General features: G+C 34.5%; 1 protein-coding gene across 1 annotated transcript in view; it reads right to left on the bottom strand.

Moving 5' to 3' along the window:
* Positions 1 to 4,914: 4,914 nt before the first annotated feature.
* LOC145686160 (uncharacterized) overlaps positions 4,915 to 16,230 on the bottom strand; it is a 57,670-nt gene continuing 46,354 nt past the window's right edge. The window contains exon 2 of the mRNA XM_081759163.1: positions 4,915 to 10,242. Coding sequence (XP_081615289.1) covers positions 9,372 to 10,242 — 871 coding nt within the window. The 3' untranslated portion in view covers positions 4,915 to 9,371. The remainder of the gene's footprint in view (positions 10,243 to 16,230) is intronic.

The raw sequence follows: 16,230 nt of genomic DNA, 5'->3' as shown, positions 1-16,230 counted from the left end.
TTGAGAAAGGATCAAATTTAATAACATTTTACCTAAGGTCTGTTCTCCGGAAACATTATAGCATGATTGGACTAAGCGTGACACCTGATAAAGCGAAGTGAAGTCGGTTTAAGTGTGCAAATATATGGTAGATTGAATCTCGTTTGCAGAGTGTGAAGTCGTGTTTGTATAGTGCTTAAGGTGTGGGAATAGGTAGGCGAAGTGTGCAGTAGGACGCCGAAAAAATCTGCCATTTTTTTCAAAATGTAACACAGATCGGAAAGTGACGTATAGCCATTTCATCAGTGAAAGGATTGCCCGAAATACTATTTATCGTATTCTACGAAGGTTTGAGGACACCAGCAGTGCCAAATACAAGAAGCCACCAGGTCGTTGGAAGCGGGTGATGAACCAATAAGTAGTGAAGAAAGTTCAACTTGAAGTTTTGAAGAATCTTGGCGTGTCTCCGCTAATTGGCAGGGAAATTGAAGTTACCGCATACTACCATACACAGAATCAAAAAGCAAAAGTGATCCCAGAGTATAAGAAAGAACAAAAGGTGCGTGTACAAAAAAACTATCGCAAAATTGCTGAAAAAAACTTGGATTCAGCGTCATTGAAATTATTGGTGATTGATGACGAGTTGTACTGTCTTGTCGACCCTAATGATGTTGCGGGACGTAAGTACTGTCCATATCGATATAAAACACAGCTTAGCAACAAATTCAAATTCAAGACCAAGGCAAAGTTTCCCAAGCAATATGGCAAACAAAGGACGCTGAGGGAAGGGTTTCAGCATCTTACATTTCGACGACCACAATGACCGCAGACATTTGCCTTAATGAATGCGTTAAGAAGAGATTGCTTCCTTTTATCAACGGCCGCATTGTCCTTTTCTGGCTGGACATGGCAACATGTCACTACGCTACTAAAGTCACCGACTACCTGAAAGCAAAAAACCTTAACTTTGTTGAAAAAAAAAAAAAAACGCCCCTAACGTTCCCCAAGCGAGGACGATTGAAAAATATTGAGCCCTCTACAAAGCTGAGTACCGAAAAACACCCGAACCAGCGAAAAATCTAACTTTCTTCAAAAACATTTGGACGCGAATCCCCAAGAAAGTGGCCCAATAAAGTGGCAAGACTCGTATGGTGGATGTAAGAAAAAAACTTTTGAAAGTGGGAAGAGTTGTTGTTTATGGTCCACTAAAATAGTTCTGCATATTGTTAGAGGATAATATGAATGTGAGTAAATATTACTTTTGGCTTTCATTTACTATTTTTCTTTTCAGTTCCTACCATATGCATACTACAATGTTTACGGAACATACCTCAGATATAAAGTAATCTGTACCTTATCACCTGAGCCCATTTATGGTTTTATGACTGATTGAATAGGGGCGTGTAGCTACTTGCTCTCTAATTATTTGTGTGTGTCTAACAGTGCTCTTTGCATTTTTGAAAATGTCTTGTGTCTGTAAGCAGTTATTTACTTTACAAACTGACCTAATCCGTTATTTATTTACTTTTATATATATACTAGCCTTTGGCCAGCTGGGGGCTTCGCCCCCAGACCCCCGTGTTTGCTCGGCCTACGGCCTCGCATGTCATATGTTCGTGCATTTATTCTTAATGTTTCCTTAAATCGGCCCAACATCCCCAGATCTCATATTTATCATCCTTTGCTCCTTAATACTCTGCTTAATAACTCACAGTTTATTTTTTTATAGCAACCTTTGTTTTGTCAACCACAATTTATCGACTTATTATATAATGAATGATGATGTTGGATTCTCATTTTCAGAGTTTTTTTTCTTATTTATAATTTTCTAAAAAGAAATCTGGGATTTTTGTTCGACCATAACTCTTGCATATTTGTAAGACAAAGGTCGATTCTTTTTCTTGTAACTTTGTAGTATTTCCACACCACCTCTGTGGTATCCTGCTACACGCATACTCCTTTGAATGAAAGCTTTTCCTTCGTCATGTCTTTCGTATACTAAAAAAAACCTGGAACGTAAGTGGTATTTGTGTCTGGGAAGGTTAGTATCATAGTGTTAAAATGAAGTTCAATATGATTTGTATTTGGACAGGCACCAAGCATTATCCATAAAGAAGCTTAAAAGGATTTCTTTTTGCGTACACTCTTATGTTACCATCAAGTATAAGTGAGAAGGAATTTTTGCAGCAGACATGTATCATACTCCGAAATGAAAGTCCAATGGTGTTGTTCCCTGGGCAATTCCATAGCTAACACTCACTAAAAGGAACTATCGTAGAAGTTGTGGGTATACAACATTCTTTACAAAAGCGGTTCCTTCAATTATTCTTTCAGACTGAACCAGTAATACAACAATCCCTTGATCGGACACGTTCAAGTGCGACGTACGGGTTGGCCGTGAGCGAATACGCCACTCAGAAGACGTCCCATATAAATAACATTGGAAAGATATTCCAGTTCCCCATGAAACTACTTTACGGTTAGAAATTTTCATTTCTGATGATTCACTTAGGTAAAGCTAACGAAAACGTACAAGCATACCGAATTTGAAGTTTTTATTCCAATTCTAAGTACCTAAAACATGAAATTATATGTCCAGAAAAAGTCTCATTTAAATAACATGGGGAAATTCTTCATCCCCTCTTTAGACACCCTAAAAATTAAAAATATTCACTTTCGGCAATTTTCCTGTGGGTTTGTCCCGAAAAGCTATAATCATGTCAAATTTAATCATTGTAGCCCTGCAGGAAGTGCTCAATAATTTGAGGGTGTAAAAGGTGTCCCATATAAATAACATGAGAAAGATTTTTCCGTTCCCTATAAAACCGCTCTAAAGTTGGAATTTTTTACTTTTGGCAATTTTTCTGTCGGTTAGTCCTGGAAGGCTACAATCATGCCAAATTTCATCATTCTAATCTTGCCGGAAGTGCCTAAACATTTTGGGGTATAGAAGACGTCCCATATAAATAACATAGGAAAGATTTTTCAGTTCCCCATAAAACTACATTACGGTTAGAAATTTTCATTTCTGATGATTCACTTAGGTAAAGCTAACGAAAACGTACAAGCATACCGAATTTGAAGTTTTTATTCCAATTCTAAGTACCTAAAACATGAGATTTTAGGTCCAGAAAAAGTCTCATTTAAATAACATGGGGAAATTCTTCATCCCCTCTTTAGACCCCCTAAAAATTAAAAATATTCACTTTTGGCAATTTTCCTGTGGGTTTGTCCCGAAAAGCTATAATCATGTCAAATTTAATCATTGTAGCCCTGCAGGAAGTGCTCAATAATTTGAGGGTGTAAAAGGTGTCCCATATAAATAACATGGGAAAGATTTCTCAGTTCCCTATAAAACCACTCTAAGGTCGGAATTTTTTACTTGTAGTGATTTACTTAGGTAGTGCTAACGGAAATGTGTAAGCATACCGAATTTCAAGTTTCTATTCCAATTCTAAGTACCTAAAACATGAAATTATATGTCCAAAAAAAGGTCCATTTAAATAACATGGGGAAATTTTTCATCCCCTCTTTAGACCCCCTAAAAATTAAAAATATTCACTTTTGACAATTTTCCTGTGGGTTAGTTCTGGAAAGCTACAATCATGCCAAATTTAATCATTGTAGCCCTACAGGAAGTGCTTAATAATTTATGTCAGCTCATGTAGTTTTATATCTAGTTAGGATATATATATATATATATATATATATATATATATATATATATATATATATATATATATATATATATATATATATATATATATATATATATATAAGTAAACCGAATAGAAAATTAAAGTTTTTGCATACCTTGCGTTGTTCTGTTTAAAATCGAACCAATATTTCCGTCGCTTACACTGGAAGTTTCATCTGGAGGAAGGCGTCTAAAGAAAATACCAAGATTCAATTTACATATTTGCCACTCTGTCTGCATTGTATTTGAAAATACTTTTAGTTTTAAATTTCGTCTCCAAAAGACTCTTCTTAATATTTACACACTAATTGAAATATTATTTACGGCCATTATATGAAAATGTTAACTGGTACTGCAAAATTGGCAAATCTTCGAACTATGTCATTGTGAAGAAGTCAGTGAGTAAGTATGTAAATAGAATCTTGGTATTTTCTTCAAAGGTTCACCTCCCCTCCCTCCCCCCTTCCCAGATGAAGCATTCAGTGTAAAGAACGGAAATATTGGGTTCGAATTCAAGTAAAACAACGCAAGGTATGTAAAAAAAAAAAAAAAATCTATACAGTATATAACTGCGTAAGCAAAATGGAAACATTAACATATTAAATAGCCAAACTCTGAGCACGAGAAATGAATTAAAAATCAGACGATTCCAAAATTATTGCAATGATTTGAAAGTGTATTAGATATAAAGTAAAAATCAATTTGTTTACTAAGTACAACTTTTTCTTTTTGTACATAGCGATTTGAGATAGGAATCTGTTTTTATCTAAATAAGAAGCTTATGGTTTTATAAACGTTTTCCAATATGTTAGGGTTTACCGATGAGTCTAACTTGTTAATGCTGATTGCTGTGTACAATGTTGACGAATGTTTTGTGAAACAAAAGAACACAGATCAAGTATTTTGGAGACTGAATCACAAGGTAATACAGACACAACTTTAATTATAAGAGGTCATGGTTGCTCAATGGTAGAGCGCCTCACCTCTGGTGCATGGGGTCCTTGGTTCGATTCCCTGCAAAGTAAGTTTGTGATGGATAGGAACGTGTCCGTGGGTTTTCTTGGAGTATTGCCATTTCCCCCACATTATCATTCCACCAAATCTTCTGTTATCATTCACTTGCCTTATTCATCCGTTTCCTTTAGCCTAAATTGCATTATCGTGGAATGTTAAACTCAAAGATTTCATTTACAACTTTAGTTATACATGGGATAGTACGAAATAAAAATTATATAGCATACAGTTATTAGATGTTTTAATGTGAAGATAACGTGTTGATATAATATAATTTACAATCTAGTTGTTTTTTAAACATTTAAACACTTATACATATTTACAATAATAACTCTCATTATCAAAGTGATAGACATTAATTTTGATCATTAGAGTTTCTAGCGAATCCAGAAATGCTATGATCATAATTAAGTTTCTTTATCCTGCACGGGTAGTTAGTACCTTTAAATGCAAAATATTTTAATACCAGAGGACGGATTAATATGTACTTGGATATTTGATTGTATCAAAATATAAACTCAAAGTAACAAAGAAGATAATTTTAAATTTAATAAGAGCCTTTCCTAGCGAAGTAAAGTAACATTGCATGATAAGTGTAACGCAGAATTGAAAGAATACTTTAATTTCCTATTGAAAAAAAAAAAAAAAAAGATGAAAACTGTTTAACCTGTACTCTTTAGGTGAATGTAATCCTTTTTCTATTGAACGCGATAAGAGTAAACAGAGAATATATGTCGTAAAATGTTTTATATATGGAAAATATATATAAAAATAATTAAAATATGCACTAAATGTATTAAATTTAATATGTAAAAGTCTGGAAAATTAAATTTGAATTTTAGAATCTTGATATCACGATACACAAAGAAAATACAAAAATGTAACCTCAACGTATGTACATACAAATCCGTTCCAGGTAATAACCCTATTACAGTTATATTCTGTTACATATAGTTAGTTGCTTTCTACAATCACTCGCTGAGAAAACAAGAAATTATACAGAAAACCATCACACAGTCTAGATTGAAATTAGTGGCCACCAACATTTCCTGTATAAGCCTTCCAGTACACTCGTACTTAATAAAATTCCATCACTATTTTACATATAGATACATACAAAAGATTTTTTTTTTTTAATCGTATCACGTATATCTTACATACGAAATGTACCCATGAAACTTTCAAGAGAAAGACTAATGCCACTTTTTGCTAGACTATGTATAGTAATAAGCATATATTAAAAATTTCAATATGATTTTTTTCTATGTACAAGGGTAATGGAACGAAGAATCTCCTTAACAATTCCATACCAGCTTATATAATATGAAATTAAGTGTTTACATTTCGTTTTATACTAACTAAATTTAAATACAACGAAAAAGAAAAATATTTATTATTACTATAATTATAGCATGTTCACAGCCTTTTAAAAAACCACAATTGTCAGTCTTTTCTTACATTAATAAAAAATAAACAATAAAGAGTACAATTAGTTCGGTTCATGTAGTGCCATTACAAAAACAAGCTACTGATTTTATTATTAGTTTATTGTTCATAGAACTTTGGCACATTTTGTTTTTCTTTTGCAGCGAGGCAAAATAATACTGCATTATATTCTATGTGGCCTAAAATCTATAGGGCCGTATTCTGAGTCGTTTTCAGCGCCGTATTTAGAAACACATCAGTGAAATTACTAACGATTCATATCGAAAAAGGCCAGCCACGACTTTTCAGCATGGTTGACCAATACAGAGTGTAACAGAAAGGATTTTACAACTTTGAAAACTCATATTGATTTATTTGTTTATCTTACAGACATGGTTTTGGTATCATTTTGTAGCAAAATACATCAAGTTTTGACTCACGTAGTACACTAGTTTACAAATAAGCCACCGCAAGCGGTAGCGGCAGTTGCAGCAAAGATGGCTGCCTTTACTGATACTGAGCGTGCTAGCTCTGTGTTTTGGTTTGAAGAATCCAAGAATCTGCGACAACTGTGCGACGTAATTTTCGTACAAAGTATGGTAAAGATCCTCCCAGTAGACCTATTTATCAGTGGCATAATTGTTTTATTGAAACTGGATGTTCGGTAAGACATAACAAATCTTCAGGTCGTCCCTGTATGTCTTAAGACGTTGTAGAGCAAGTGAGACTTCAGATGGGATGTGTGTCGCATCACCAATGGAAGCCACATTGAACCATTTTAAGTATAAGGGGGAAAAAAAACTCGGTGTATTTTGCTACAAAATGACACCAAAACCATATCTGTAAGCTAAGTAAATAGATCAATGTGAGATTTCAAAGTTGTAAAGTCCTTTTTGATACACCCTGCATATAAGAGATAGTAATTATGCCATACAATGATTTCTCCTAGTGTGCTTGGACAAGCCTGCGGAAAAGTCGTCCCTGGCTTTTTTCGATATAAATCTGGCTAATTTCACAAATGCGTTTCTGAATACGAAAGTTTGCATCATGCGTTAGCCAAACTCTTAATACCGGTGGTCGAAATGAGACGGTATGCGGTGGTATGCCATACCGCCTCTGGTTTTTTAGTGATCTTGGACATACCGTCACGGAAAAGTAGATCCTAAATACCTTTAATGAATCCATTTTTATACACAATAATTGACGAATAGCTTTGCACGTAAAAGGTTTTATTTCTTATGTAGAAATAATTTCTAAGTTGACAACACCGACATTTATCTTTTTTTCTACCTTTTGTTTTTAAAATAAGGCGTCTTCAAAGAAGTCCATCTAGTTTACATTTTGATGTGCCATATTGAATTGTTTCTTTCATATGTATGTGTGTGTGTGTGTGTGTTCTTAACTCATATAAATGTGTTTTGAGCACGGGCGAATTTACGGGTTGTCTGCTGTGGAGTGTATCTTACAGGGGTTTGAAATACCCCTCATTCGAGTGGGGGATCCGGGAGTTTTCCCGTAGGAAATTGTTAATATAAAAACTCGGTTTTTGAGCATTTTCGTGTATAATTCTCTATAATATAATACGAGGGGATATATATATATATATATATATATATATATATATATATATTCAGAACGTTGGTAGTAGATCGAAGTCTCTCCTTGGCCCCCTCCTCCCGCAATTAAAGGGAAGCTCTCCAGTGGTTTTCAGTCATTAGGTGAATAGAAATGCAATCTTTTAGGCAACATACCCTCACTGTATTTCAGCATTTACGTAGCCGGTATGTCGAGTCAAAATCGTAATAAAGCATACCACCTCTGCTTTTTTTCCCACTTCGAACACTGCTCAATACAAAGCTGAAAACGACTCTGATAGTATTTAATTTATTCTCTCAAAAATATACTATATTTAAATTCTTTTCCCCTTTTCAAAAATTGACGTATGTAGTTGAAAACTAAATGTATATACAGGGTACTAAGGATCTAAGGATTATTCAATTATTTCAGAACAAAAAAAAGTCTGAAGTCGTTCTATTATAATCAATAAAAATAATGAATTGTATTACCTTCTTAAAATTTCGCGAAGGTTTTATTGTTAAAGTTGATTTTATATATAAACAAGTTGATTATAATAAATATAAGAATGCCTTATTTAAAAGGGTATGCATCAAAATGAAGTGCTTAGAAAGAAATTAACATCGTAAATTTACATGACCTGTTTAACACAATTTAACAACCGGGAATGTACGCATTACAATATTGGCATTGTGATATTATACATTTTATCATGGATTTCGGATTTTACCTTAAATTCACGAATAATGCTGTTGTTACCGCTTCAGCTAAGGTAACATAACTCTGAAAAATTATTCTACTCAACAGATCTATAGATGGTATATATATTTAGCACACAATGGTCTATAAAACTTAAATATTAACTACCTTAAATCTAAACAAATACGCATTTCGACAAAGGATATAACAAGAATTTGTATTAACAGAGATTCTATAGATATTTCTTATAATTTTTCTTTAATCTTATTATAATTATTTCCTTAAGTTAAACTTTTAAATTCGACATTTCAAGTGTCGTAAAAAGGAAAAAAAAAATCGAAGTTAACCTAACTTCAATCCTTCGAACAGCGGGCAGGATGTGAAATAGTATTGCAGATTAGCCACATTTAAATGACCACAAGCGGTGGCAATTTCCACTGAAATTAGTGAAGTATAATGTCATCTACCCTTAAACTTGTTATTGACTATTTTGTTCGAGTAAAAACACAATTTGCTCGAAATATCGAAAAATGACTTCGAAACACAAAAGCCCAATGTGAGCCTAAATGAGTCTAGCAACATTTCCGCAAGATCGTCAAGTGGTCGGCCAGTTGCAACTTTGATTGCAAATTCACTTAAGATACTTTGAATGGATATATTCATTGTATTGAATCGTCAATTGAAAGATGTTAAGAGGGAAATTACACCAAACTGACTTAATCCGCCTTAAAAGTCAGCATACTTTAATAAGGAATCCAAGACTCTATACATCTACTAAATTATATTTCGATCCACCAACGGATAAATATACGGAAGAACGTCGAAGAAAGTGGAAAACATCGAATACACTTTCAAATGTACTAGTCAGTTACTTGGAAATAAAAACAAAACACTGAAAGAGAGCCCGCTCCGATCCTAAGACGGGAACTAGTATATGATATTTATACTGGTATCCGGATACCAATTGGTTTTTCTTATAAATTTAGGAATTCGTTTTTCCATGTATTAATGGACGAATTGCTATGCTTTCTCGTAATACAGCACAATCAACGGATGGTTTTGTAACATTCTTTGTGAGATACATGTCCAGAACTTCTTGTTGATTTGTTCCTGACGGGTCTACTACAGTATCCTTTTTCAGAAAGTCGCATAATGGGTACATGTTGAGAGGTTCTTTGACTGGTAAGACTCTGTGATTGTTAGCAATTCCAGGATCACTTTGGCAGTCTTTGTGCAACAATACTGATATTACTCCACTATCCTTATTGGAACCATTGAAGTTTGCTGACTTGTAAAGCTTCATTGTTGTTCGCACAACGAACCAAATATTCATTAATAAAAAGTAGGTGAGAGTGAAGAAGAACAGAACTATCTCCCGTTCTGGCATGCTGAATACATCGCCATATATTGACGCTACTCCTAAAAGTACTACTGGTACGAAGATCCTGAAAACCACCATAACACTTGCGCTGACACCAGCAACAACTTTTGACAGCGAAAACAGACAGTGGGGTTCTGTTGGATCCAACACTTGAGCTACATCACATATAAAATCACCAAGTTCACTGATAATGCCAACAGCACCAAGAATCAGGTTATGTCCAGGGCGTCGAATGAAAAGGAAACAAATGAAGGTAACTAATCGATGTGCTGCTGAGGCAAAGTTCTTGTCTTGGGTAAAAGCCACAAAACATGTGTGAAGATGTTTTCCTGCGTGGACTAGAAGAAGAGGTTCAAATGCAGAAAGTACTTCATACGTAGGGAGTTGGTATGCAACGGTGAGAAGTTGATTGTGCAATACTTGGAAGAGAGTGTACCAGCCCAGGGATTGTGTCAGGAAGAGATAGACTATCCTGAAATCAAAAGAAAAAGTAAACATTAATATAATATATTATAAAAAAAGAAAGTTTTAACTAACATAATTGACTTAAATGCTATTTCTATCATAACTGATATTCATAAATATAGATGGATAGATACTAGGCACCCTTTAATCTACAGTTCGGCACATTCTGTAATCCGGCACCGATTGAGCCGTTCGCTTATTTATTTATTTATTTGAGCGTTTGTTTACCCTGATCGTTACAGGTCACGCTGCAGCGTTATTATATTATATTTTACATGAATATTCGATTGAATAAAGATTCATTGTTTGAATTTAATTTTGTATCATATTGAATTATTTTCCTACCGGGAAGGTGAAGTGTAAGCATGCGTGGTCACTAATCTCCCAAATGGGTTAATAACAGGAACCACTGGCCCAAGAGTGTACGTAGTACCTCACAATTATATCTTTGATGGTTGTAAGGTGGGCTATTGTTGCCACCTTTACCGGGGGAGTGTGATTAGTGCCTCACAAATGACAATATCCGTCTAGTACGAGTGGTCTACATCAGCTATTGGTTTCGGTAATGTACCGTGCACCTCTTCCGTAAAATGAGGTAGCCTGGGTATTAACACTCGGTCACTCTTATCGGGAGAGGGAAGCCTTCGGAATAGCTCCTAAATGTCCGAGTAATAGTGACCTTAGGTTCAGGAGGTGGAGGTCAGACACATTCGCATTATTCATTTCCACTGTGGCGGTATTTCTGGGCGCAGGTTGGACGACCAATAGGTATGCAGGACCAGGAAGTCGAGGATTCTTAGATTGGGTTAGACTCTGCCAGGCTGTGGGATTCGGTGACTTGGAGTCACTGTATTTCAAGGGGAAGGTAAACTCGCCTTATAAAGCTCGGGTGCCAGCACTGCTTATGTTGCTAGGCCTCTAATCGCAAGGGAGGCACCCTCAGTCAGTAGCTATAACTGGTAGACACTAAAGCCCGTTTTCCATCTGGCGGCGATGGCTGTCGAGTTAGATAGCTTAATCTATTACCCCTCTTTTGAGGGGTTTAGTATGTAAGGTTCTGGGTATTTCTAATCACTGTGGGACTTCTGAATGCTGTGCAAAAATTGGACCAACCACAAATGTGGTAAAGCAGGTCCACAAGATAGAGCAGTTGCCCATCCCCAAATGGGTAAATTACATTTATCATATATGTCTGTATTGAATTATAAATAAGAAAAGCATTTTAAACCCCTTAATTTCCAGAATGACGAAATATTTCGTAGAATATTTATTTTTCTGTTCAGGTTCAGAATGTGCATAAACACATAAAAGACATGTTTTAATTGTTTACATTTTTATCTAGAATGATTTATCTTTGGTATTCCCATTAAAACTACACTGACGTTCGATAATCTGGCAATTTGTTATTATACATTAAAGAGCGCCTGCTATATATATATATATACAGTGTGATTCAAAATGATGTGAACGATAAGGAAACGTTCTGTAAGTTATAATACTCTATCAACAATGAAATCTCTATGGAAATACTTTCAATATTATCCTCAAGTTTTGTTTGGAACTAGCGTAGTAGTTTAAAATTTATCCGCTAGGCGGCAGAGTGATTAGTTCCAAGGTGACTACCTGTGGTGCAGAGAGAACATTTTGCGTTCTACAGTTTCACGTTTGTCGGTCTGTTGTTAGTGTTCAACGCGAGATCCGCACAAAATATTATAAAGATCCACCATCAAAGAACTCCATACGTAAGTGGTATGGCAAATTCAACAGAACGGGATGCATTTGTAAAGAAAAATCGCCCGGTAGGTTGTCCACTTCTGAGGCAGATGTCGAAAGGGTTCGAACCAATTTTCAACGCAACCCACAAAAGTCAACAAGGAGAGTTAACAAAGAACTTCAAATGCCTCAAACAATTGTTTGGCGTGTAGTGCGTAAACATTTGAGATGTATCCGTATCGAGTGCAGTTGTTACTACACTTAACACCTAATGATCACACGTGTCGTAAGACTTTTTGTGAGTCATTTCAAGAGTTGTGCAGTGTTGATGATGATTTTTTTGGGCAAACTTTCTTTCAGTGATGAGGGTACGTTCCATGTGACAGGAAGAGTGAATAAACAAAATGTTCGCATTTGGGGAACTGAGAAGCCTCACCAAATCTGTGAAATTGTGCGTGATTCACCGAAGACGAATGCGTTTTGTGCAATTTCATCTTCAAAAGTTTATGGTCCGTACTTCTTTAACGAAAGAACTGTGACTGGACAAACATGTCTACAAATGCTTATTACGTGGCTTATGCCACAGCTCGAACATGACAGTGCAAACTTCATCTATCAATTCGATGGAGCTCCTTGTCACTTTCATCACAATGTCAGAAATTTCCTCAACAACAGACTGCAACAGTGCTGGATTGGGCGGTCAGGTAAAAAAAATCATCAGCTTCTACGTTGGCCACCAAAATCACCGGACTTAACCTCCTGCGATTTTTTTCTGTGGGGATATCTAAAAGACATTGTCTATAAACCCGCTCTACCCCAAGATGTGAATGAACTGAAAGAGCGCATCACTGCTGCAGTGCAAACTGTTGATGCAAACATGTTGAAACGGGTCTGGGCGGAATTGGAATACCGAAGAGATGTATGCAGGGTAACAAAGGGGGCCCACATAGAACATTTGTGATGTACTATTTTCATTTTTTTTTATCAAAAAAACTTGGAGAGTTTTAGCATTTAACTGTAAGATTTGAAGGTATTTGGATGATTAATAAAAAAGTTAAAGGAGTTGTAATCGTTCACATCATTTTGAATCACGCTGTATACATACATATATATATGAGCTTTCAGCACCTGTTAGAATGGATCATTAAAGAGATATAACATTATTACAACTATCTTATACAAAGAATAAGTATGGCGGTGCAAAGAGGGAACGTAGCAGCGATGCTAGGAACTCTCCCTCCGGGAAAAGCTTTGGACGAAATTTTCCTTTTGTAATCACTCTCCTCTCATTTATGATATTAGTCTTAGGAAGTAACTTGTTAGAAGAAAAAGAAAAAAATATGAAATAGTTCTTGTTCATGTAGAGTTGACAATTTATATCTAAAATCAGAATAGCATATGTGAATTTGTATGTATAAATCCTAGACAAATAAGTTGAAATAAGTGGTAATTACAATATAAAATCATAGCATTGTTTGAAAATTGGGAATATACTACTACATATTGTTACTACTGCATAAAACTACACAACTTTAAATCAGTAACTAGTCATTTTTTTTCTTAAATACGCTAAAAAGAGAATTAAATATATTGTTATATGTCGTACTCTAATGTGTAAAAATTTCAACAAGTTGCTAATAATTAGGGGCGAAATGACTATGACCATCTATGCCACACATCTCATAAAACACATTTCAGATGAATTAAAGACAGAACACGAACTTAACTGTTGAATTGGTACTCATCGTAAATACCCTGGTGATCGTCATCAAGGTTTTCATCACTACAAGAATGCAAAAAGTAACAAAACAACGTATATGGAAATGTTAGGATGTCTAATGTATTCGTCTGTAGGAATGAGACTAGATAGTTCATTATGTGTGAGCTATTTGTCCAGGTACAGTAACAACCCAAGAAAGTTGCATTTAATAGCAAGAAAAAGAAGATTCAGGTATTTAATGATGACGGAATTATTCGCTGAAATTTTGTAAGGAAAATGGAAAATTAAATGTTTGTACATATTCTCAGTAGAATGTAACAAAAGAGGCGAAATCGTATTTCTGAATTTTTTATTAAAAATAGTGAATTCTAAATTAACATGGAAAACTAAACAACAAAATCGTATAATACTATCTACTTGTAAATGAGATATGGTAGCAACCTGTGAAGGTATTTGTAAATTAAAATGGATACAGAGCTTATTAACTGAGTTGAAAATTATAGAATGCATAGATAAGGCTCTAACAATAAAAACTGATAGTAAATCTGCTATAGATTGGATAAGTCGAACAAATGTAAAAGGTAGAGCAAAATATATAAGTAAAAAGTACTATTATGTAAAAGACGAGATGTCTAAAGGGAAAATAAATTTGTGTCGTAAGGGCAGAAGAGTAGACATGTTAATAAAAAGAGTGACAAGAGGAAACATTGATTGAAGAAGTGCGTGAAAATAAATTGCTTGTAAAAAATAGAAAAGAAAAAAATATGTAATTAAATAATATATTGAGCCAGAGTGATGAAACAGGGAATTTGTTGGATATGGCAACATTACGTCACTACTTGGTGAAGTAGAAGAATATGTCCATGCTTATGAAACGTGTACGCACCCAGTTATATATCCGGTTAATACATTGGAAAATATATAGTTTAATTAGCACTAGTTCGTAGTTTTACCTTACTCACATCTCCATGTAACATTAATCGTTAACACGTCATCTCAGAGTTATAAAACAATATGCAGATTGCAGACCTTGCAACCAGTTAAGACGCAAAATGTATTATATCTGTTTAATTTAGATGTGATGAACTTCGTAGTGTTTCTGGTTTTCAAGATGTCGGAGAAATTTAAATTTCCTTGTGACATAATATGCAAAACAATTAGACTCTATGGTAACCAAAAAAATAGGAATGTATAACTGTCGCCGTGATAAATTCGAAATTTCGTAATGCCTTCCTTTCCCCCTCCTTCTTGCTTATAATTGAAAGGAGAAAAAATAACCCTTTCCAGTTTTTAAAATATAGGTCATATATACATATAATGTCCTGGCGCCGTTTCTGTGCTGAATATTCATACTGTTTACAAGGCATGTTAGTATAAATAAATTTCACCGACAATAATCATTGCATTATTTGATTAGTTTTTATTTCTAACTTCATCTTTATAAATAAACAAAGAACGGGTTGTGTCTTCTTTTATTACTTTTTTATATATATACATATAATTACGAGTACCTCAAGGTCAAAGCTACCACACTACTCTTCGAGTTTGCCCGCTTAGAAACACGAGAAGGAATAACTGTAATTAGTTTATTTGAACTGAAGGTTAGAGGACTTCTTTGCATTTTCCCAGCGTATTGTGCAACCAACATAAAATGGATTATTAAAAAAAAAAAAAAAAAATGTGTATGAAGTAAAAAAAAAAAAACACACACACACAGATTCCTCTTCTCTGTGAACAGGAAAACCTATTTCTATGTCTAATTTAATATGGAGACTGCCTGTTTTCCCTTTATATAACTGGGTTATTATACTGTATAGCCTTTCAAAAAACCGGTGACGTGAAGGACATCTATATGATTGATATCCATCGATAGTGGCGCCGAGCTGTTTTCTGTGAACTTGCCTACCCTACCCTACTGGAAACTAGATTGAATATTGTACACTAGATTTTAACGATTTCTAAACTATTTGCAATTATTATTATTATTATTATTATTATTATCATTTAAACTTGAATTTTTCACATGGAAATAATTTAATGTGTGCCATCATTGTGATTCTGGGTGGTTCTGGGAACCAGCTGAGAGCTGCATATCAAAAATATTTTCAATGCAAAATTGTTACATTTACATAATGTACATAATATTATGCTCAATGCATTTTTAGATATTACTGTGAAACTGCATTTTAAAACTTGTTAGAGGTAACGAAGATGAAGGGAAAATATTTTTAAAAAATCATCGAAATTATACTAGTCACGCACCAGGCTTGACATCTAGTAGGATATCATTTGCATGCAAGTTCTTGAAAATTGTCAGTGTCTTCAATGAATTTTGAGATTTACCGTATAAATTCCAAAATTTTAGGCCCCTGCAGGTAATAAGATAAAGCACAAAAATCATTTTCAATCCATGGGTATTATGGTAGTGAGCACAATCTTTCTTAAGGGTCTCCACTACACTACCGCTAATTTTAGAGTTTTTCTGTAATATCTTCAAAACAAATAAAAAAAAATATTGGAAAGCAGAAACGTAGTGAACTAGACAATACGATTTTGCATGTG

Source organism: Thermobia domestica, chromosome 1 (assembly GCF_964235325.1).
Source record: "Thermobia domestica chromosome 1, izTheDome1.hap1.1, whole genome shotgun sequence".
NCBI lineage: Eukaryota > Metazoa > Arthropoda > Insecta > Zygentoma > Lepismatidae > Thermobia > Thermobia domestica.
Note: the sequence above shows the minus strand (reverse complement) of the source record. Positions and strands in the feature narration are given on the sequence as shown.